We start from the raw sequence: 22,758 nt of genomic DNA on the forward strand, positions 1-22,758 counted from the left end.
TCTGCCCCCTCAGTCATTTCGGACGTACTGCTCGCAGGCATCTGTTCCAGCCTGCATCCCTGAACTCGGCCCGAGAGCCCTCTACTTTTTGGCCAGGCTTCTAGCATCCTTTTGGTCTCGCTGAGCTCCAGGTTCTCACGTCCTACTTCACCATTTCAGTACACTCCATCTTCATTTTTTTTTCCTCCCAGCCAAATTTTCAAGTTTGTGATAAGAGTGCCTGCCAACACCTCTTCCTGCTCGCTGCCTTGCCCTCTGTTTAATTGTGATTAATATTAAGTGTGAATGATCCAAATGTCAGTTGAAATGCATCAAAACCTGTCTTTAGAACAGGATTTGTCTCTGTTTTGCACTGATGATGACTTAACCCCATACCAATGGCCCTTACTGACCCAGTGGCCTTTTCTTTATATTTTAGTCAGGCTTTGCAAAAGTAATTCAGGCACTTAACTGTTTTTAAAAAACTCTAGCTTCTAGTTTTCCGTAACTGTTACTGGTTCCTGTAGAGGAGAAGTTGTGGTGAGTCAAAGCTGGCATCCCTCTCGTCCAGCATCACAAAGAAAAATCTGTGCAATGAGCAAACATCTGCCTCTCTCTTCTCCCTTAGTTGTTAATTTGGCTGACTTTATGTATCCTGTTACAGAGCAATGCTTTAAAAGCACTTGGTTGGAAGTGGCAGGGAATGAAAAGAACTTTCTGTAGGTCGAAGCCTGAGAAAGGCGAAGCCAAAGTCTCTGTTCAAGCAGCCGGAGTCCGTGTTCTCAGGAGCAGGGTGGCAGCCCTGCGGGACTCTTGCCAAAAGGTGGTGTGGATTGAGGACACGTGGAGACTGAGCAAGCACCTGGAAGAGAGCAGCTGGGGGTTATTACACATGTAAACCACAGGTGTAGCAAATCCTCAGCTGAAAGCATGTCAGAAACTGGGAAAGTGTCAGAAAAAAGCATCTTGTACCCTTTGTCAGCTCTTAATCCCTAAGCACCAACTTGGCAAGGGCTCTGTGGGCCCGTAGTTCCACAAGCTCCATCTTCTGTTATTGCAATGGTTATTGGAACAGCCATCAACTGCGGCGGGAAGGTCGCCAAGTTACGGATGCTTCTTCCAAGACTTGTCCCTTCGCAGCTTGTCTGAAGGCACAGCTTGTCTGAAGGCACAGCTTGAAAACCTTCAGTTCCGCTGAGGCTAGTGCTAGGTTGCTCCTTAACCCTCCGTAGTCCTGTCTGCAAACCACCTGGCTCTAGTCACAACCCTGTATTAAGTCTTTACCTTTCTTGGAGCTGTGGTCTTTTGGCTCCCAGGCTGTAATTTAGAGTTATAGAATTGTTTAGGTTGGAAAAGACCTTTAAGATCGTCACGTCCAACTGTTAACCCAGCGCTGCCAAGGCCACCACTAAACCATGTCCCTAAGCACCGCATCTGCCTAGCTTTTAAATCCCCCCAGGGATGGGGACTCAGCCCCTGCCCTGGGCAGCCTGGGCCAGGCCCTGACAGCCCTTTGGGGGAAGAAGTTTTTCCCAGTACCCAACCCAACCCTGCCCTGGCGCAGCTTGAGGCCGTTCCCTCTCGTCCCAGCGCTTGTTCCTGGGGAGCAGAGACCGACCCCCCCGGCTCCAGCCTCCTTTCAGGCCGTTGCAGAGAGCGATGAGGGCTCCCCTCAGCCTCCTCTTCCCCAGGCTGAGCCCCCCCAGCTCCCCCAGCCGCTCCTCCCCAGCCTTGTGCTCCAGCCCCTGCCCCAGCCTCGCTGCCCTGCTCTGGCCACGCTCCAGCCCCTCCATGGCCGCCTTGGGGTGCGGGGCCCAGCGCTGAGCACAGCATTCGAGGGGCGGCCTCACCAGTGCCCAGCACAGGGGGACCATCCCTGCCACACTATTTGGAGCGTCTCTACCTCGTGTTTCTTACTAATCCATCAGATCTGACACCGAAAACTTCTATGAGCGGCCTGCATCGCCCTGTGAAAGGAAAGCGCAGGTGTCAACCAGCCGCTTGCCACCCTACTCACCGTGCGGAGGGGCTTCTCGCCTCCCTTTCTGTCCCGAGGGGAAGGGTCCTCCCTTCTGCGCCCGCAGGCTCCTCGCAGCCCTCGGCGGGGAAGGCCCCACACGCAGCCGTTCCCGGGGCGGCTGCCGGAGCCCCCCTTCCCCCGCCAGCCGCCCCAGGGGCTCCTTCAGGTCCCCCTTTGGGCCGTGCTGTGGGGTGGCGGCGGGCCAGCAACGCCATCTCTTAATTGCAGGGACAGCGGCTTAACCGGAGCCAACAAACAGAGGGAGGCGGGAGCTACGGCGGCGCTCCGCAGCCCCCCCCCCCCCCCCCGCCATAACGGCACCGGCTGGGCTCCGAGGGGGAAAACCGGAGGGGGCAGGTGAGCGTGCTCAGGCCCTGCGCGGCGGCAGGGGTGCGCGGGTCCAGCGGCAGGCGGCGGGAGGGCCCCGGCGGCCGCCCAGGCCCCTTCGGGACCGGGAGGAGACGGGGGGGGGGGGGGGGCAGCGCGCAGCCACCGCGGCCCCGGGCCCCCCCCCGGCCGCTCCGCAGGGGCGGGGCGCCGCGCGGCTCGCGCACGCCGAGCGGAGGGGGGGGGGCGTGGGCGGGCTCTGCTCCCATTGGGCGGCCGCAAGGGCGGGGCGGGGCTCGGCTAAATCCCCGCCTTCACAGGGCGCCTCGCTCCGGCAGGGCCGAGGAGCGCTGATTGGCTGCGGAGGAACGCAAAGGAGGCGCTGATTTGCTGCTGCCGGCGAGTCCCGCCTGCGGGCACTTTCGATTGGCTGTTGGCTCTAAGGGCGGGGCCTCATCGCCTATAAATTCGGGGGCGCGGCGGCGGCCGTACCGGCGCGCAGCGGAGGGGGCGCGGGTCGGAGCTGCCTGCTGCGGCGTGCCCGGGGGTCCTGGTCCGGTTCGGCGATGTGAGTGTGCGCCCCGCCGCCGGTGGGCGGGCGGGCGGGCTGCGGCGTGGGGGTGGGTGGATGGAGCGGGAGGGAGCGGGCCAGCGCGGAGCTCCGCGTCCTGGCCGGCGGCGGGGCCGAGTGGCGCATTGCAGCAGCCGCAGGCAGGGCTGCCCGCACCGCCCCCCCCCGCCCCCCCGCGCCCCGGGGATCGCTGCCTCCCCGACGGCGTGGCCCCGTCCCCCGCCCTCCTCCCCGCGCTTGCGGCACGCTGCGGGCCGCCTCCCGGTCACCTCCGGCCGTCACCCCCCTCCCCGGCCCCCGGGAGGCCGCGGCGCCGGGCACGGCCGCAGCCCGGCAGCCCCCCGCCCCGGGGCTGCCCCTCCCGGGCCTCTCCTTGCTCCGGGCTCTGCCCCCGAGCTCGCCCGCTCCCGGTCCGGGGGGGAATCCCGGGGGGGGTGCGGGCCCCCGGGGCTGCTGCCGCCGCTACCCCAGCCGGGGGCAGCGGGGTTCAGGTGGGTTTTGGGGGGCGGGGGTCCTCTCTTTCGAGCCGCTGACTGGGTTTGCTCTGCGCCCCTGTCTCTGCGTGTTCCCTAGGTCTGACCCAGCTCAGCAGCCCGTCCCCGGGGCCCCAGAAGGAGGAGCCCCTGGCGGGGGCCCCCCCGGGCCGCCCCCCAACCTGAGCAGTAACCGCCGGCTGCAGCAGACGCAGGCCCAAGTGGAGGAGGTTGGTAGCTCTGCCCGCCCCGTCGCCTTCCCGGGGCTCCCCTGCTCTGCAGCAGCGCTGCTCTCCGCAGGCGGCTGCTGCCGAGGGGCTGGGCGCTCTCCTCATGCCCCTACCAGCACTGCATTAATACCCGATACTCCAAGCACGGTGGCGGACCCATCCAGAGGTCGGGGGAGAGACGAAATTGCTTTACGTTTAAAAGCTGCTTAATTCCAGATAGGACTTCTAAGGAGCAGGCCTGTTAGGTTTTGTTGGTGCCTCGTATCTGTTATGGAAAGAAAGCTCTACAGCATCCAGAACAGCTCTCGGTCCTGCTCCTGCTGCTCGGAGGGTCCAGGCTGAAGGTGGGATGTGCGGGGAACCTTGCCTGACTTTCCAGGGTCAGCGTAGCGTGGCTGCTGCCGTGCAGTAACGCCTTTGGGCCTCACTGGGGCAGCAACATGTAGCTCTAAGTGATCTTTGCAGTTACTCGGGGGCGATCGTAAGATTCCTCTCGTGAGGAGGGTGCCTTAGGCTTGCTGGATTTGAGAGCTTTTAAAAAAACAGAGGAGAATGGAGCCGAGGACCTGGTTTAAGTGTACTTGAACTGATACTTCAACAGGATTTTTTTTCCCCCTGCTTCAAAGTAGGCAACGACTTGAAAGCTGTTTGATATCCTGACCTTTTTTTCTTTGTTTAGGGCTTTCACTTGTTAGCGCCTTAGCGTTAGTTATTGGCCACATTACTGCTCCTACTTTTTCAACTCTCTTTACCAATACAACTGCTGCTGCTATTCTTCCTTCTGCAGGTGGTTGATATAATGCGTGTAAACGTAGACAAGGTGCTGGAACGAGACCAGAAACTGTCAGAGCTAGATGACCGGGCAGATGCACTTCAGGCCGGCGCCTCACAATTTGAAAGCAGCGCAGCAAAACTCAAAAGGAAGTACTGGTGGAAGAACTGCAAGGTGAGTTTCCCAGTGCCCTCCTCTCCTTCGTTAGAGGGAAATGGGGCTAGTCTTCTCCTGCAGGGCTTTGAGAGGGTGGTTGGGGCTTAATAACTCTTTCAAATGCCTAGGATTCTTTCCCTGTGGAAAGACTTTGAGGCCTTGGCTGTCCTGCCTTCAGGGTCTGGCTTATGTTCCCCGGCTGTCAGGGAAGATGTGAACTTGTCAATCTGTTCTGAGTATTACTCTTTGACAATCTCTCTCTCTCTCTCTCCAGATGATGATCATGATGGGAGTGATTTGTGCCATTGTGGTGGTGGTGATTGTAAGTAAGTACCGAGAAGCCCAGGATCAAAGGTGAAGAAGCACCAACTCGAGAGTGCTTTAAACTCTGCCTTTTTGGTTTGAGATCTGGAGGGTCTTGGTTGCATAAGTGTTAACTTCGGTCCTTGGGGAAGGGAGGTGGTGGTGCTGGAAGTCCCACGCTTACTGTGGGAATACTGTGCTTTAGGTAGTAACGGAAGGCATTGGGGGTGGCCATCATTGTAGAAATGGGAAATTCTTCCTGCTAGGTCAGGGCAACCTGTGAGTATGAGGGGCATTTACCCTGGCGTGGGTGGGTTGGCAAGTCCCTTCCCTGGTGGGGGATTTGGAGCTCTCTGGGGGACCTTTGGTGTAACTTGCCCTTTTGTTCTTTCCTTTTTTTTCCTATTGCTTTGTCTCCAGTCTACTTTTTTACTTGAATGTAGCTCCTTCAGTCTGCAACCTACTGTCCCCTGTCACCTTGCCTGTCTCTTCTTGCTCCTGAATCTTTCCTTCCCTTCCTTTCCACCTAGCTTCTTCATTGATTTCTTTATTGGTTTTAATTTGTCTTCTGTATAGGACTCTGAAGCGCTCTGCTGAACATGGTTAGACTCTTCTACAGCTGCTGCAGCTTTAGGGAGGGTCATCTGAGTTTCGAGGAAAGGGAAGTAGAGGAGGAGCGGGTAGCTATTGCTCCTGCTCTTCTGCAGGGAATTTGTGGTTTATTTTGGGGTGTGAGCTTGTCAAATAGTGCCTGTGTGGACTCTAGCAAAATAAGAATGCCTTAACGCAGTGCCTTTGGGGATGAAGGACTTCAGCATGTGAGATTCTTTAGCGTTTTGCCTAAAAAGGGTCACAGCATGACTTAAGCTTTTCATTGAGCTTCTGAAATAAAGGCTGGTTTGCGTTGGTCGGTGACTGCGAGCCATCTGGCCGAGCTAGAGGTAGTCATCTAGATTTCTCTAGCCATGGAGAGATGAGCAAATAAAGAAATTATTTATTCTGCCTGTCCTTATTTTCAGATGACTTGCTGTCTGAACATGGCCATTTCAGTTGTTATAAAGGAGAGCCTACATGATTACCTCAGTCAAGTGCAACAAACTAAACGCAGTTAAGTGAAAGGAGTTTTGTTACTATCTAAAAGGCACGCGCAGGAGTAAAATCCCCTGCCAGAGGGAAGAAAAGAACAACAGTAAGGAGTCTGGTGGGGGGTGTCAAATATTCCTTTCATCTATGCAGACACAAGGCAGGACCCTGTGGCTTTCTACTGTCTGGTAGCTTTCTGGCCACCTTTGGGGTAGTGGCAGAGTTTTGCTTTTGCGTTATGGGGTTGAATGTCAGAGGAAGGCCGCTATGTAGCAGGTGGAGGAGACTGGAGGTATTCCAGACGAGACTGATGGAGCCACGCAGCTTTCTGATTACGAATACCTGTTCTGTTTCTGCTACCACAAAGCCCTAACTTTCAGCAGGAGTTAGCAAGGGATTCAAAGGGAAATGCTGCTCCGGGCACGGGTACTGCAAAGCGACATCAGGTGTCCCAGTTTGGCAGCTTAGATCTCTGGAGATCTTGCCTCTCAAACTGAAATCCTCCTACTTGCTAGGGGCTCTCTTGTCTTCAGATCCAAGATGGTCTCTGCTGGAAGTAAACTGGCAGCATGGAATGCTGTGGCTTTCCGTAAGCGATCTCCTAAGTTCTCCGTCAATAATAACAGGAGCCCTTAGTTGCTTGAACGTGTTGTGAAACCTGGGGTTAAATGAGCTGCCCTGTTCCTCAGTTTCTGCAGAGTCTTCTGAGGAATGTGCATCTTGTCTTTTTTTACAACCTGAGCTGTAGCCTGTAATCTAGACTGGAAAGAGGGCACTCCTTTAATTTAGGAAGTTAATTTAATTAGGAATTAAATCTCTGCCTCGGTTCTAGAATACACTGGGAGCTGTCTAAACTTAAGATGATGCCAGGAGGCAGGGGAGAACATCACTGGAGTTCCCGGATGGGAGTGTAGTACAAAAGATGGGAGGAGCGGATGTTTTGTGTTTCGTTGGGCGTGCCGGGGAAGCCCCTTTCCTTCTCACAGGGCATCTGGGAAGGGGCTAGGTTTTGCATGCTCACTTCCATGCCCCAGCATTTCATTTGCGCTGAGTTCATCTCCCTGCAATTCCATCCCTCTCCACCTTGGGTGAGGGCAGAGATGAAGATCTGGAGTGAAGCAGCCCTCGTCCCCTGAGCACTTCCCTAATTCCCTGTGGAACTGAGATGTGATGGACGGTCAGAAGTGCATCTACTGAAGAGGAGCCAGGGCCTGCTTGTACTACTTACTGCTATCATTTTAGGGGGTGGGCATACAAGCTTGAGGCCCCCAGACCAGCAATTCTCTTGAACTCTTCTAAACAAGCCTTTGGTGCCCCATTCCTCCTGTTCCTCTGGGGGCTGAGGTCCCCCTAGGCTGTCTCTTCCATTTCTTTCTCTTAGCTGTTGTATGTTGCCTCTTCTTCTGCTCCTTTTCCTCTCCTTTGTGTCTCTATGCATGGGCAAAAAAAAAAAAAAAAATCACCAAGGCCCTCTGAGTAAAAGCAAGGGACTCTGCTGTCCACAGCATTACAGCCACTCACGCACGTGCAGTTTATTTCCTTCCTCTATAAACACAACTGTAATCTCCTCTGGCATGTTATAGTAATCAGCTCATGTACTTTAAATGGTCTCTAAGAAACACAATTCACCACCTCACTGAGTCTGTCTGGTCTGTCGGGGGTGGGGAGGGGCTGGGATACCACACTTTTTGGAACTTTTTTTTTGGCTCACTTCCATGCTATACACACCCCCCCCTGAAGCTCTGGCCCTCAGAGCAGTGGATGGTCTGCCACGGCACTGGTGGTAGTTCCAGCTGTACTGGAGCCACGTGCTCCGTGGTAAGTCTGGAACAAGATGTATGGACCAGCAGCTCTGGGGGAGGAGGCTGCTCGATCCCGCTCTGCTTTTATCCACCCAGTGCCCAGCCACTGACGCGTGGGGAGGCAGCCCCCTCGACGGGAGGGCGTCTCGCCGATAGCTCCAGTTCCTTGGGCTGTGCTGCCTTTGGGCTTCAGTAGCCTATCCTCAGGTCCTTAAACCCCGAAAACGCTTCTCCATTGGTGCCGGGACATGCGTTCGTGATCCAAATGACTTCTGAGAGTAGGATGCTGTTCACGGCATTATCTTGGAGCATGGCTGGAATAAAGGTAAGTGTCCCCTTGTTTTGCTTCACTGTACACTTTAAAGAGAAATGATGGAGCTTTGTCCAGTGTGGAAGTATTTTAAAATGAGGTACTTGTGCCCTTATACCTGCCCCCGCTGTTACAAACTGTAGGCTGTAAAACGGTGTTCCCCGTGGCCTGTGGCTCCCCTACAACCAATCTTTGTCCAGTCTTAAACATCACCAAAATCATACCAGAACAACGTACGGTCAGCGGTGAGTTTGGAGCAGCGCAGCTAGGCTAATTCTTCCAAAGATGAAAGCCTTCCTGGGAAAGGAGGGTGGATTAAAGCAGCGTCTGCAGTCGAAACTTCAGCACAGATTGGGCCTGCGCAACCCGAATGAACTCGTTGTGCTACAATTCCTGCCAAGTTGTGCGTTGTCTTCCTGTTCATTCTCAGCCTTGTTCGTGTCGGGGGGGGAGGAAAAACCTTATTCTTGGAACAGCTGTGTTGCCAGAGCGTTGACTACAGTGTCTAAGCCCCTAGCCAAGCCTAGGGACTCGACTGCTCACTGCACAGAGCTGGGGCTCAGCGTGCTGCTGAAAGTTGCCCCAGGGTTGTGCCTGACTCATGAGTCACGTTGTGCAAGTTTTTTTTTTTTTTTTTTGCAAAAAGAGTTGCCTGTCTAACCATAAATCCTCCGGTAGGTGTTTAAAGTACCGTGCTCGGCTGTCAGCTCGCCTCCTGAGGTGCCATCCTCTAACGCATCGGCACCTCTGCTGCTCCTTGGACAAAACATGGCTTTAAATGTGCACTAAAAGCAAGGCCAAGGCTTTGGCAGAGTAGTTCGTCGTATGTCTAATTAGAAATTCAAGCTCTGCCTTTAAACACGCAGCTCCCGTATCAACTGCTTTATGCTGACACCTTCAGATATGGCGGGAGGAAAGCCTCAACTATGCTGCTCTTAAATGGATATGTCGTAAAGCCTCACGTTTCTAGGTGCCCGAGGCCTTGCTCTGGCCTTTCCTGAGGTTCCTACACACTGACCAAAGTATGTTCTCATCTGTGGGGGGGTTTGTCGTCTTGTCGCGGCTGGAGAGTAACTGGATGATGGTGAGGAAGACAAAAGATTTTTCTTTGGAGTAGGAGTGCAGCATCAACACTTGTTTTGTGGACCTCGCTTCCCTGCGAAGCGACAGGTCCCTGCTCCGAGGCGGGAAGCCTTAACTTGGTGGAGAGAGGCAATACTGGGGAAGTAAAGTTTTATCTTCCTTCTGACCTCTAAGCAAATAAGTACTGCCTGAGAGATGTAACAGATAAGGATATAGGTTTTACAAAACAGGCAACCGAGCTGTGTCTGTTGGGTACGTGAGTTCAGCCCGGTGTTTCTTCCAGATTACCTACAGTGCTCCTCTTGGAAGAAGTACCTGGGTCCCTTCACAAAACTTCCCGTTCTACAGGCCAAAATAAGGTTGTGCTTCAGCCTCCAAACTTCTGATAATCTTCGACCTATTTTTTGCCAGAGATAGTTGTTCAGATCACCCTTATTTGCTCCGCAGGTTTCCAATATGAACAGCCCCATCCCATCCTCCCCTTCGGTGCGCAGACCCACTAAATGATTCTTGCAGAGGCCAAAATGACTCTTCTCATGTTCTCTCCTGCCAGGCTTCTTTTCCAAAAGCCCTTGCACTGTTCTGTTTTTTTTTTTTTATACATTTGCCATAATCTCCAGATACTAACCTTTTTTTAGTTCGTTGCCTTTCAGCACGTACTTGGAAGCTGAAGGCGCTTTCCTCTCTTGTGCTCCCAAGACCGCTTTCAATACCGCACGTGGGGAAGTATCAAGAACTGCAAGACTGAACGCCTCCATCCCCCTGGTGTATTCCTCATCTCTCCGGTTCCCCTCCGTCCTTTCACCAATGGCACTGCTGCCCTTTTCATTTCTTGATGTAGCACATCTCCAGCCCTTAGATCTTCTTGAGCCTCTCCCAAGAGCCTGGTAACCCTTTCCTGAAATTCCTTCTAGGTTTGAGCTCAATCTGTGCAGGCAAACCTTGCACCCATCTGTCCAGCTTCTCTAAGGACTCCAGCGAGCAGTTTAGTTCTTCTAAATGTATTTTCTGAAGTGGTGGTTTTCTCATTTTCTAGCTTCTCTAGACGCTTACACTTTTGTGTTTCCATGCACGTCCTCTATTACCTTTATTCTTACGGAAAAAAATAGTTTTGGTATCTGTCAAAGCGTGACTGTCACACTTTCAGGGAATAAGTTGTCAGCAGATAGCAGGGTATGCTTGCCCGCAGCTCTCTGTCCCTGTCTTCCCTGCCTTCTCAAACCACCCTGTGCTTGGTTTGCATCCTTCCTGGAGGGGCTGGCCCCTTCTTGCCTTTCTTCCAGTACTTCTTGCCTTTCTTCCAGTCCCACTACACTCTGACCTTTCTCGGGGGTTCTCAGATCTGCCAGTTTCATCTGATCTCGTGGCTGGCACACTCAGAAACGTCAGCGTCCCTACATTTTCCAGCCTGTCTGTATCCCTTTTCTCTGCTAGCACACAACTTCCAAACGCTCTTAGCCCTCAACTTGCAGATGTCTGCCACCACCGCGGTCCCACAGGCGCCGGGGCCCTTTACGCCTCGTGTCTGTGGGTTGTTCCACATCCCAAAAGAGCTCACCTTTCTTTCCTTGTATTTCAGCAGCACCAAACACTTCCACAAATCCTCTGCTATTGTTTTTAAGCTCCTAAACACTCATCCCTCCTCTTCCTCTGTAATTTCCCCATCGTGTAAACCTTCCTTTTTCTCATCCTCATTCTTCTCCTTAAGCACGTGGAACTACCCGCTTCCATGCTGCTTATTCCCGCAAAACAAACCCTTCTCGTACTCCAACTGATCCACAAAATGCTCTTTCTTCTCCTGTGCTTCCCTTCCCCCTTCAAGCACTGTATTCCAGCTTCTCTGCCTTCCCCTGCATGACAGAGGCTCCCAGTCCAAAAAGACACAACTTGGTTTTCTTCCGTGTCCTGACCTACAGGAGCTCCTTCCACGTTTCCCACGTCCTCCAAGTAACTGCGCTATGCTTTTAACATACCTAGGACTACTGAGCATTTGCATCCACTCAGCTTTCTCCTCTTGTATGAATTCACCCCAGCTCAGACCTTGAATTTGCCTTTTGCTGACTGACGAATCCCTCTAAACGCACGCTTTCTCTCCTTTTCTGTCGTATTTCACATTCTCCGTGAAACGCTCCATTTTCCGCACTCGCCCTCCGGCGCTGCCGGACTCGCCTCTTGTTCTCGGCCAGCCCGAGCTCACCCTACATCTGCTGAGCTGATGATGTGTGGTCTTGGAGGCTCACGAGAAGTGTAGGGATCTTCCCGGGAGGCTCACCTCGTTTCTCCCAAGATGGCAATTTTTGCGCTGATCCTCGGGACAGGGAGGGCTAATCTATTTACCAACTTGTGTAACAGCTTCATGGTTGCACGGGCTTTTAACTCTGGATTTACAGCTCCCCAGAATGGGGCTGTTACTTTGAGTTCATCAGTCAAAACCCTTTTTTTTTTTTTGCATTTTACCACTTTTAGAGAAAGAGAATATGGTGCAAGCTTCCCCTAGGGAATACATCACCACCTTCTACAGCTATATTTCTTTATGACATTGAAGAGAATTTAATGTTTCAAGTAGTTCTGCCTCTGATTAATCTTCCTTTAATTACCCACTTAACTATGCGTGATGCAGTGGGTCACATCCATTTTATGGTTATCGCAAGGTACTGCGTGATGTGAAGAATCGTGTCTTACTCTTTGGATATTCCAGAAAGATTATGCTCAATGTATGAGTAATTGTACATTTATGATATACAGAGACTCCTTATCATAGAATCATATAATTGTTGAGGTTGGAAAAGACCTTTAAGATCATTGAGTCCAACCATTAACCTGTCACTGCCAACTCCACTGCTGAACTGTGTCCTCATTGTTGCTCCTGCTCTTTCTTGACTTGGAGGTGGTTTTGTGAAGCAGCCAGCTTTATGTGTCCAGTGTCAGGTTTTTACTTCATTTAAAATCTCCCATAAACACAGAAAGTGTTTGGTTTCGTTTGTTTTTTTTTTTTTTTTTTCCCCCTCCACGTTTGTAGAAGTCCTGATTTTTTCCAGTGAGGGCCTCCCAGGGGAATACATGTTCCCACACCTCTAAGGGCCCGTGGTCGCAGGGCTCTCCCTCCGCCGGGCTGCTCCCCATGCTGAAGGATGCCCCCCAAATTGCTCGCTTCTGTTCCCAGCAGAGAGACATCATCTCCTCTTTCAAACAAGGGGCGTCAGCTGAGCGCTGGGATAAAGTTTGAAAACCCATGAATATTTGCGTAATAAAAGAATATAACTTTCATGTCTGTGAGGAGAAAGAAAATCACTCTCTGCTGGGAAGTGAAAAGTGCATTTAGGTAATGAAGGCAAGAGCAGTACAAGAAGCACGTGTTTAACATCTCAGAGAGAAGAATTAGGCAACAGATTTACACTGCAGTAAAATCCTCCAGCTTCCCAAGGGCAGTGCATCTACCTCAATTTTTAAAATATCTGAAGTTTTTCTTTTGTTATGATTAACTAGTTTTTAAATTCCAAAGAGGCTGTTTGCGGTGTGGTTTGGTACATGGTACCATAGGTCTTTGCCTAACCTATATGCTTAAATTCTGGTGTTTGTGTTTGAGTCCAGTTAAGTGGATAACCCTGTTTGTTAAGGACATCACCCTTGCTCTCCTGATACCCCATAAAGCGCTGTGTAAACATCACTGCAGCAGAAGGCTGAGCATTTGTAAAAAGTAGTACGGCAAGCTTAGCGCAAGAAATAAGATGTGTGCTTTTACGCGAAGATCCCCGAATAGGTTCCTGGGAAGAGGAGCATCTTTGTCCCGGCCTTGATTGCCTGTGCGGTGCATTGCAGTAGGCTAAAGCTTTCCCTGAAAGGATCCTCGATTAAAGTCTGCAGCGCTTCTGTGCTTCGTAGTCCTCGGCAGAGCCTCTGCGGGTGAACCGGCGAAGGGACGAGCGGAGCCGGTGCTGCCTGACCCGTGCTACTCTGATCCTCTTTTGCAGGCTCTCACGGCAGCAGAGCTACTGTTTGTGGTGTTTTTGAGGGTGCACGTAGCCGCTTTGTTTCCATAGCTCCTAGGTAGAGATCGGTTTATCCCAAACGCTCTGGCAAACGATCAAATGGCTGAACGTACATGCGTATGGTGTATCACAAGGAAGGAGACTGCTATGCGGGTAAGATCTACCAGTGCCACGTAGGCAGCTTAAAAAGGGAGACCTTATTCTACCTAAAACACTGCCAGGGGTGTTTTATCCTGACCTGGGAGCGACAGCAAGCGTCAGCCACTCTCCAGAGTATTGCGCATAATATAGATGGAGATTGCGTCAGTGGCTGTCATCTCTCAGGGCTATACGAGTAGCCTCTCTCTGGGGGGAGGAGAAGTTAGGGGGCTTGGTCTTGGGATCAGCTGGACATTAAGAACTAGAAAAGAGCAACCAGATTCCGACCTTAGGGAAAGCTTAACAAAGCTGAGCCTGTTGAGAGCTTTGCACCCCAGCTGAGACTCCGCTCCTGTCCCTTGTCATACCGCAGAGGAGGCCGGTCACGCCTGCCAAACCTCTTTAATTAACGACAGACCAGAACTGTGGCAGCATCCTTGTTGCAGGGAAAAGAAAGCGTGCGTGCACATGTAGGTGTGCACAGGCAAGGAGTGTAAGGAAACCAAGTGGACGTCTCCCCCGTACATACGCTAGATCAGCTCTCATCCCTGGTGATCCCCAGAGCAATAGTATTTTATGAGACCGAAAGATTCACCTACAGTAGTGAAAGCAATGAACCCAGGCCAACCAGAGTGCAGTCTTCTGCTGTGGTCCAGGTAGAGCACCCCAGAAAGAAGGAAACACAGGTCCCACGGAGAAAGTGCGTGGCCTCCGCTCCAATTGCCACCCATCCGAACCGTGGAATAAGCCACTGCCTCACTCGTGTCCCACCTCAGCATCCCTGCTTGGTCCACGTGGCTCCAGGCTGTTGTAGGATGGCAGCATGGTCACTACAGCCTCAACAGTGAAGCGGTGCGGGGCGCTGAGACCTGGCACCTCGTCTTGGAAAGCCGTGTTATCGTGGCTGTTTGGAGGGGGTCCCGGTGGAGGGAGCTGCTGCCGGGAACGGAACCAGCGTAAGGCCAAGATAAAGGTGATGGCGATGAAATCCAGAATCAGCTCTGCAAGCTCCATCACAGACAGGACAGAGGATCCAAACCAGAGACTCCACTGGTTCCCAAGCTGGGACAGCAGAGTCACTACCTGCAAGAGATGGAGAAAGGGCAGTGAGGACAGCCCTGGTTCGAGCCTTTCGCCTCCCTGCCTGCCCCTGCGGTGCTGGGGGGTTCCTCCCACGGGAAAAGAGACTGGATAGCCAGCAATGCTGCTGGAACGAACACCTGCCAATGTGGAGGGACATCCTGGGGGAACGGGTGACTAGAGAGGACATGGCAGTAAAGTGGGTACCGTGAAGGCTGGAGACTCCCCATTTGTCTTGTAGTTCCACTCCTCAAAAAAGATATTCACCTTGGCAACTCCATTCCTGTAAGTGAAAGATGGGGCTCAGTAACCTCAAATCTGCAATCCCTGCATTTCTGCACCACGCTCAATTGTCTTCTCTCTCCCTTTCTGCCCGCCATCATCCTCACACGTATACCACCCAGAGGCTTTTCCCCATCTCCGCAGTTCCCTCATTCTGCACGAAATACAATCTTTGGTACTTAGAGTGCGCTTTTGAGACTGCGCCATGAAACCCAATGTTTGTGGCATCCTACGTTGGCTCAGCACAAGCTCCCGCGTGGCTCGGCTTCCCACTCTTCCACTAGCCCTTACCATGGCTCCCGATCACACAGCAGCTGCCCGGGGCTTACTATTTTCATACTAGCAGCTGACCCTTTTCAGACTCTTCACTGGGATTCCCAGTCCTTGTTGAAGTCTCAGTTTCTCTCTATTCTGACTCAAATCCACTGGTCTTGTCCACGGGTCCCCTGCCTAATCCCATGCCTAATCTCTTCCGATCAGTGATTTAATCTTAACTCTGACCCCCCGACACACGCACTCTGGTGGGACGGTTTCTGGTTTGGACACAACCTCTGTTTAGGGGCTCTCACCTCTTGGATGTGATATTGTATTTGTTCTGTTGGGAAAGCATGTAAAAAACCCAGTCCTGAAATGAAAGTGCAATAAATTGCGTTAGGTGATGACAGGCATCTCGTAGGTTTAGTACCAGTTGAGGAAGGACTAAGCGGGAGGTCAGAGCAGTGCTGGGGAGCCAGGACACCCGCGCCTTACCTCTGAGACAGCAGAAGGCCAGCGGGAGTACCCAGCTGAGAGCTGGTATTCCGTCATTCTGGAAGACAAGAGGCTGCGTTAGCTGTTGAAGCTGTAGGAGCCGCAAGGCCAGGTCTCTCAATCCCCAGGCACACCTAGAAACTCCCCCCCCGGCTGAAGTTCTCCCCACTTCCCAGCGAGCTCCTGCACCGTCCTTGGGAGCTCACCCCTGAGCCGGCACCGATGCTCCTCAGCCATTTTGGCTTCCCGAAGGGAGAAATACCATTTTGGGTTGCAGCTCAGCTCAACTCAAGCTTTTGCCCTTGTCAGCAAATGCTTTCCAACACCTCTAGGAATGAAGAGTCTACCTGACCAACGATCACACTTACTTGCAAGGTTTCCGACATTTGTGGAAACAGCCCAGCACGTCAGCTTTGAATTCAGCCAGGAGTTTGTAATAGCAGTAGCCTGAGCAGCAGAGAAAGTAAATCCAGGTAAGCTCACAGTATCTCTACACAAAAGGTGACGTGTGACAGCGAGGAGAATCCAGAGGTTTCCTTCAGCAAGCTCGGAGGGACTAACCATCCAAAACGAGAGGGTCTTTTGGATGTCCCACAGCAGGAAGCTCATTGAAGACGATGAGGAGACGTACTGGGACATGAGGTGGGCCAAACAGGGTCAGGTGGGCATGAGCTTTACTATTCCTCACTTACCCCAGGCTACGTGCTTTGTGTAGTCACAGTACTCTGCTTCAGCGGGTAAGGGATAGAAGTAATACGCACAGCCACAGCGCTCTACCATGTTGAGCTGAAAGCAGGAGCGAATGCAGACCTGGGAGGCATATGAGGTGGAAAAGGCTGAAGAAGGGAACCAAACCCACTGCGGCCTGTATCACATCATACAATTAACAGAGCCCACGGGCAAGCGTGGCTGCTGGGGGGCTGAGGCATTTCGGGAAAGTAGGGAAACAAGCTGGCACGGACCAGCGATAATGGTTACCTGCTCGGTGTAGCGGGAGGAGTACAGGTTTTGCACTGGCACGTCACTGCCATCCTCTGTGCAATCGCTGTAACTGCCCCCAAGACGCACAGTCATCTCCTAGAACATCAAACAGTCGTCACGCAGGAGGACTGGCACTTTGCTCTTCTCTTCCTACGCTTCCATGCCACACGCTGCTTGTCCATCAGTATCTGCTCTTCATGCTTCCCTCGGGACGCCAGCTCCCCCTGCTTTCCTCCATTTCCTTGTTCACTGATAAATTGCAGCCAAATGCTTCTCGTCTAGTTCAGCAAGCTGCTCTTCTTCCCCTCCCTGTCATTAATCCCCTCCCTTAAACACCCACTGGGTCCATGACAACCCATCTGCCCACCAAGTTAAACCTCCCCCCTAACCTCACGTCCCCAGCTCCTACCCTTGCTGCTTCCTCACCTTTCTCATGCTGATGGAGGTCTCGATACCCGGACGCACATTGAAACCCCCATCGTCCATGAAGGCCGGCTCATTCTGATCGTGGACCATGACCCTGGCTCCTGTCACCGTGGACAACAGAGGGATGAAATCATTCTGTTCGGTGCGCACCACCAGAGAGAGACCTGAGGGAACGTCAAAGAGCCAGAGAGGTCACGGCTGGTCATCGTGCAGGAGAGGAGAGGGAATGGTTAGAGGTGAGTCCGTAAGATAAAGGAAGGGAAACATCAACCGGGGCTGCACCAAAGCTGGGCAGCAATGGAGGGTGGCTGGAGGGAGGCCAGCGACAAAGCTGGAGGCTCCAGGAGAGGCCAGAGAAAACTGGATTTCTTCACTGTGGCTTAGAGAAAGCAGAACTGGGAATTGAGAGAGATTTTATGGAGAGACTCGGAGCCGGATGGAAGAAAAGCCTGAAGACTGCGCCTAGAGAGGTTTCGGGGGGGATGGGACCACAAAGAGGTCAGTTGCTGGAACCAGGAAAATGGGGAAGGAGGAGGTGAAGACCAGGCTCTCAGGAGCACAGCTCAACAGGGGACTTGAGGAAGGGCCAGGACAGGTCCAGAGGGAGCAACGAACAGAAGGATCAGGCACTGATGGGAGAGAGAGTTCAGTGGGCAGCAGGGAGGGCCAGCCGTGTCCATGAGACGGCCGTCTCCCCGTGGGGGAAAACAGAGCTCGGGCGAGACAGAGCGGGGCTGCGATCTGCCGCCACCAGCCTTAAGCACAGCAGCGCGCCCCTAACTCCTGGGGAAAACAGAGCCGAGCTGTCCTCCTTACTCACCAAAGAGTGCCTCTCACCCACCGTTATTGATCCCAGGCAGCGAGGACGTCCACAGGCTGCTGCTGTTGTCGTTAAAGGTATAGCAGTTCCCGTACAAGGGATGGTGGAAGTGGGTGTAATTCCTGAGACGGGAAGAGAAACATCCAGACGGGGTGAGAAGGGCTGCGAGCCCAAGGGGAAGGGCTTTCTGGAAGGAACAACTCTGTTTTCCACCTGCAGGGAGAGGGGCTTACAGCAGATGGGCAGTATTTGTTATGTAAACTCGCCCGAATGGGAAAAGCAATTAAACTGTGCTGTAAAAAATGTCCTGGAGCTGGGCAGGTTTTTACACCAGGTTTTTCAGGCTGCTAACTCTTGAGAGCCCAAGTGGGTTTTAGCAGTCCTAGCAATTACTGTATTATCTTCCTAATATTCACAAAACTCTTAGCTTTTCCTACTCCTTTTCCTCCCTTGCTGATGGCTTTCATTCCACTACCTCTTTGGGGCTTTTTGACCAATAATGGCAGGAAAGTGGGATCTTTTTTTACTGTCTTTTTGTAACAACTCTCTCTTCTCCTCTCCCTCTGTGCGGGCTGATCCCTACCACTTCACCACTGCAGAGAGCAGAATAGAGAGACTTCTACACCATACATCCGTACCCACTCTGGTGTTTGTACCAATATTTCATTCATTTGAAACCCAGGCAAAGGAGAAACCATCCTCCGAGACCCACAGAAACTGTGACCCTGGTGAGCACAACCCCCAGGAAAGACTCAAGAAACATCACTTGAGACAAGAGGAACTGAACAAGGAACGATCCCACCTTGGGAAAGAGGTTCTCTAATGTGGGTTTCTTGATTCCCCTTGGACCCAGGCACAAAACAGGGGTGTTTTCAGGAAGACTCGCTTGGACGTTTCCACCACTTACGCCTTGTCACAGGTCGCTTCATTGAAGCGGCAAGCATAGATGAAATTCTCAAAGTCAGACTCATCCAGGGCTTTCGCATCAGGCATCTGCGCCAGGATATTGATGTAGTGAAAGCTGTACCATTCCCGCACGGCATCCACCCCTGAGGAGTACGCCTGGTGGAAACAGTCCTTGTTGTTTTCACTGCACTGTTAAGAAGAGAAGGAGAAAACCAGCCACGTCAGGGAAGTCTCGTCCGGGAGGTGAGGCTGTGGCTGCGGGTTAGCTGTGCTCCCTCGGCGCGAGCAGAAGATGAAGCTGAGGGAGTGGAGGAGCTTCACAGGGCTCCTGCGCTTGACCGAAAGGTGATCAACACCATGGGGAACAGCGAACCCAGGGCAGCTCCTGGGCGGAAGGGCAACGCCAGCTGAGGGAGCATGGCTGAGTAAAACCCAGGAGGCAGCAAGTCGCAGCGAGGCGTGCGGGGTGATCTACAGCGTATAAATTCTACCTGAAATAGAACCAGAAGCTTTAAATTCTTGCTTGGGGAGCCCTTCCTTCAGGGTGTGTCCAGAAAAACGTTTGTGATCCTGTGGGAACTCCAGTTAACCGGCGAGCGATTAGCTTGAGTCTTTCAGTGCCTTTTTAAATGCAAACACATATAGCCTAGGGCAAAGAAGCTGCTACCTAGGAGCAAATGCGACCATGACCACATTTCATGGCCCACAGCCATCCAATACTTTCCCCTTTGCTATTACTGGGCAACACTGCGGTTAATGTTAATAAGTGACTCTCCAAAGGCACCTGCAAGGCTGATGTAGCCTTCGAGAAGGACAAGGTTTCCCTTACCTAGGAAAAGATGGGGACTGACGTGGATGAGTCTCCTGGGGCCCACATGGACAGGGACAGGACTTGGGGAGCAGGATTGCATTGGGCAAAGCCTTCAGCTCTACCTTTATCTGTCATTAGCAAAAGCCAGTGCAGCTTAATCAGGCTTCTACATAGGGAAGGGCATGGCCAAGGGTCTAACAAGACAGAAGTAGCTAGGCAGAGAGTGGCGTGGGTAGGACACGGGATATCTAGGGTTCTCACCAGAACAAAGCCAATTTTCCAGTCGTTCTTGTCCACTGAGGGACTGTTCTCTGGCAAGTTGACTAAGTTATCCCGCTTCTGCCTTCGCAGCGGATGGCGCTGGACATGGTGGAGCAGGCTCCTTGAGCTACGCTTTCGCGTGGACAGCGTGGACCAGTCGCTTCGTGCCAGAGACATGTTGTAGTCATAAAGGTCTAGCAGTGTCTGATGGGTGATTTGGTCCAGCTCATCCAGCTTCTTCCGGATGGCGCTGTATCTAGACGGGGAGGGGGGGGAAGATGCACGTAAACAGCTCTGAATAAAACATGCGGGAAAGTTTGCTGGGGCGATCCAGGACATTCGTGCCACCAGCTGCAAATCCAGCCCCTTGCTGGAGGCTACCATCCTTGTAGGAGAGAAGTAAACGCATCTGCTTTTGCCCTGGGGCAGTTTACAGCGCATCCTGCTAACTTACACCACCAAGCAGAGCTGCCTAAACTGACGTGCCTTGCTGCGCGTGCCCTGCAGCAGCACAGCCCTGTGAACAGTGTCCTTTCCACCAGCGCTGCGACTGCAGGGGAAGGTCAAGGACCACGAGGAGAACGAGAATACGTGCGTTTATCCTACGCCCGCAAAAGTCAAGGCAGTCGACAGCTCTGGGAGTTTGTTTCTTACCTGTAGGGATTGAGGGTGCACAGCGTCACGGCCGGGAAAGTCAGCCTGTCGGAGTTGAGGTTGAGGTTGAGGTTGACAGGGTAGCTGAAGTACTCCCTGTAGAGGATCCCAAACTGCCAGTACATTAAGCCGAAGGTGAGAAAGAAGAGAACGGACCAGAAGGCTGTCTTCATCTTATTCTTTTTGGAGCACACCAGGCGGATAGCCCCGTGGATGGTCGTGTTGCTGCAGAAGAACTGGAACAGCTCCTGGTAGGAACCGTAGAATTCGATGAGACCCTCCCGCTCCTCTTCTTTCTGCTGCTGCTCCTCCTCTTGCTTCCATTGCCTCGTTTTCTCCCCGTCCGGCATCTTCCCTGTCTTCACAGACCCACCCTACAGCACAAACTCAGAATCAGGGGGTAGCCCTGCAAGACCGCGGCCCCGGGGACAACCGCCTCCGCATCCCCTTCTCCCCAACCCCCCTCCCTGGCCCCCCCCCCAGGCTGCAGGTCCCCAGCCGTCTGTGCGTGTCCCCCCACGGGTGACAGAGGGGACAGATCCCCCCGCGTCCCGCCCGCTGCCCCCCACCGCTCGGGGCCGGGGCCGCTGCTCTCTCCCCGAGCGCTGCCCGCTCTCTGCAGCCTCCCCGGCTGGGCTGGGACCGGTTCTTTTCCAGTTCAAGCCAGCGACCCGCCCGGCTCCAGCCCCGCCAGCCTCTCCCCGCCCGCCCCTCCTTCCTTCTCCTTCTCCTGCCCCTGCCCCTGCCCCTTCCCCCGGGGAAGAAAAGCCTCTTTCAGCTCTCGGGTGTCGCCGGCCCGGCTGAGGCGGCCGCGGGCCGCGCCGGGGCGGTGACCTCGGCGGCGCCGGCGGGGGTGAAGGCGCGGGCGGCAGCAGGGCCCCCCCCGGCCCGGTCCTTCCCGGAGCCCTGCCCCGGCCAGGGACGGCTGCGGCACGGCCCGTCCCTCCTCCTCCTCCTCCTCCTCCTCCTCCTCGCACCCTCCCCAGGCAGCAGAGGTGATGCAGAAGGGCATTTGGCAGCGCTTACCCCAAGGGACCCCCCCCCCCCCACCTCCCGGGGGGCGGCAGGAGCCCGCCCTGCCCAGGGATGGGGTGCGCACACCCAGGCGACGAGGGCTCGCAGGGGGCTTTAAGCGCCAAGTTTTGCTTTTCCAAGGGCAAAGGCGAGGTAGACGGGAGAGTTTGGGGTGAGTTTTGCAAGAGGGATGGGGCTGGGGCAGGGAAGGCGACTCGGTGATACGCATGAGGTAGCATTGCTTTTGCTGGTTCATTAACTACAGGAATCGTGAGTATCCAGAGCTACCTGGCCCAGCCGTGAGTGGGAACGTGTACCACTGGTCCGTGCCGGGGAAACGAAGGCCTCCCGTCATTACCCAAAGCCTCGGCGCGTTTCCTCGGACCACAGAAATGAACACCCGTGCCCAGACGTGACCAGGAGTCCCTCACACCCCCCTGCCATTATAAGAGCGGACCCTCTTTCCCAATCCTTTCTCCCAATGATTTTCTCCCAAACTAGCTCTGTTTGAGGTTTTCACTTCTTTCTTTCCTTTACGAGGACGTCCTTCAGATCAGTCCTTCTTCAGAGTCACCCGTCACGGCATTTCGGTCCTTATTGGAGTCAGCAGCGGTTTGGTTAGTGACTCAAACGACGCAGCCACTTTTACCTCTTCATATTGCAAAATGCCACGCTTGAAAATGGCAAGGAGCGCTCTTGTGAGGCCGGCGGCTCGGTGCCAAAACAGCCTTGTGACAGCCGCTTGTTACAAACCTACAGCCCCAACGTCTCCCGTAGCTCCGTCCCGTGACGAGAAGCAACGTGAAGCAAAAGCATCGGCTACTTCTGCGGTCCTAAACTTAATTCTATCTCAAGTCATTTGTTTCGAGCTTTCATCAAAGGTGAGCTGCAAAAAGCAGGAGGGATGGGGGGAATGAAGTAATATTGTATTAAAGCGGCTTCCTCAGAGCACTGGAAATGCCCTTCTGGGTCCGAGCGACCCCGGCAGCTCCCTGTCCTGTCTGGGGCAGTGCCACGGGAGATGCCATTTAGCAGAGAGACGTGGGCTCTTTTTACTTGAGCCGTTTGTGTGTTTTATGCACTCGGATAGACCCGGAGAATCCCTGCGTCAGCCTTCTGAACCAGCCCTGGAGCCTATGCCTTAAAATCTGCGAACGTACCCCGAGGTACTGACGTTATACAGCATTGGCGGTTACGGTTACCCGTGTAACCCATGCAGCTATCCTCCAGTCACTTCACAGAGAGCATGTTTACAACTTGTTTGACTTACATTACCATAATTTCCTGAAATTACTCAGTTACGCTAACAGACCACCCTCCAAAACCGCCTGTCTCTTACTGGAATCGTGCCTCTGTCTTACTGGAATGACAAAAATGATTTTGCCCCTGAAAATGCCGGGTTTATGCTCATTTAAGTACCCACAAAGCAACTACAGCTGAATTTGGTGGTGCTGGTAGTTAGGCCTTCGCTGATTTCCACAGTATCTAAAAACATTTTAAACTGCCTCCAACTGATCTTTGCAAATGAGTTCAGAAA

General features: G+C 53.3%; 2 protein-coding genes across 6 annotated transcripts; one reads left to right on the top strand and one right to left on the bottom strand.

Moving 5' to 3' along the window:
• Positions 1-2,822: 2,822 nt before the first annotated feature.
• VAMP1 (vesicle associated membrane protein 1) lies at positions 2,823-13,124 on the top strand. 5 transcript variants are annotated; one of them, XR_014227461.1, is made up of 6 exons: positions 2,823-2,894; positions 3,471-3,600; positions 4,388-4,546; positions 4,803-4,854; positions 7,813-8,041; positions 13,081-13,124. XR_014227461.1 is itself a non-coding variant. In XM_082304568.1 (5 exons), coding segments are annotated over exons 1-5 (357 nt in total). In that variant the 5' UTR covers positions 2,823-2,892; the 3' UTR covers positions 7,827-8,070. The 5 variants fall into 5 exon arrangements, 4 of the variants coding, with proteins under 4 accessions (XP_082160694.1, XP_082160693.1, XP_082160695.1 ...); XM_082304568.1 differs by lacking the exon at positions 13,081-13,124 and having other exon boundaries at positions 7,813-8,070; XM_082304567.1 differs by lacking the exons at positions 7,813-8,041; positions 13,081-13,124 and adding an exon at positions 5,252-7,547.
• A 152-nt stretch (positions 13,125-13,276) lies between these two features.
• On the bottom strand, positions 13,277-20,575 carry SCNN1A (sodium channel epithelial 1 subunit alpha). Its single transcript, XM_082304570.1, has 12 exons — positions 20,208-20,575; positions 19,554-19,809; positions 18,483-18,670; positions 17,597-17,697; positions 16,756-16,919; positions 16,327-16,425; positions 16,041-16,158; positions 15,717-15,795; positions 15,349-15,406; positions 15,168-15,223; positions 14,524-14,599; positions 13,277-14,319 (listed from the first exon to the last, which is right to left on the bottom strand). Exons 1-12 carry the CDS (start codon positions 20,555-20,557, stop codon positions 13,993-13,995), a joined length of 1,872 nt encoding a protein of 623 aa, XP_082160696.1. The 5' UTR covers positions 20,558-20,575; the 3' UTR covers positions 13,277-13,992.
• Positions 20,576-22,758: the final 2,183 nt, after the last annotated feature.

Source organism: Platalea leucorodia (assembly GCF_965183815.1).
Source record: "Platalea leucorodia genome assembly, chromosome: 2".
In the NCBI taxonomy this organism is placed as follows: domain Eukaryota; kingdom Metazoa; phylum Chordata; class Aves; order Pelecaniformes; family Threskiornithidae; genus Platalea; species Platalea leucorodia.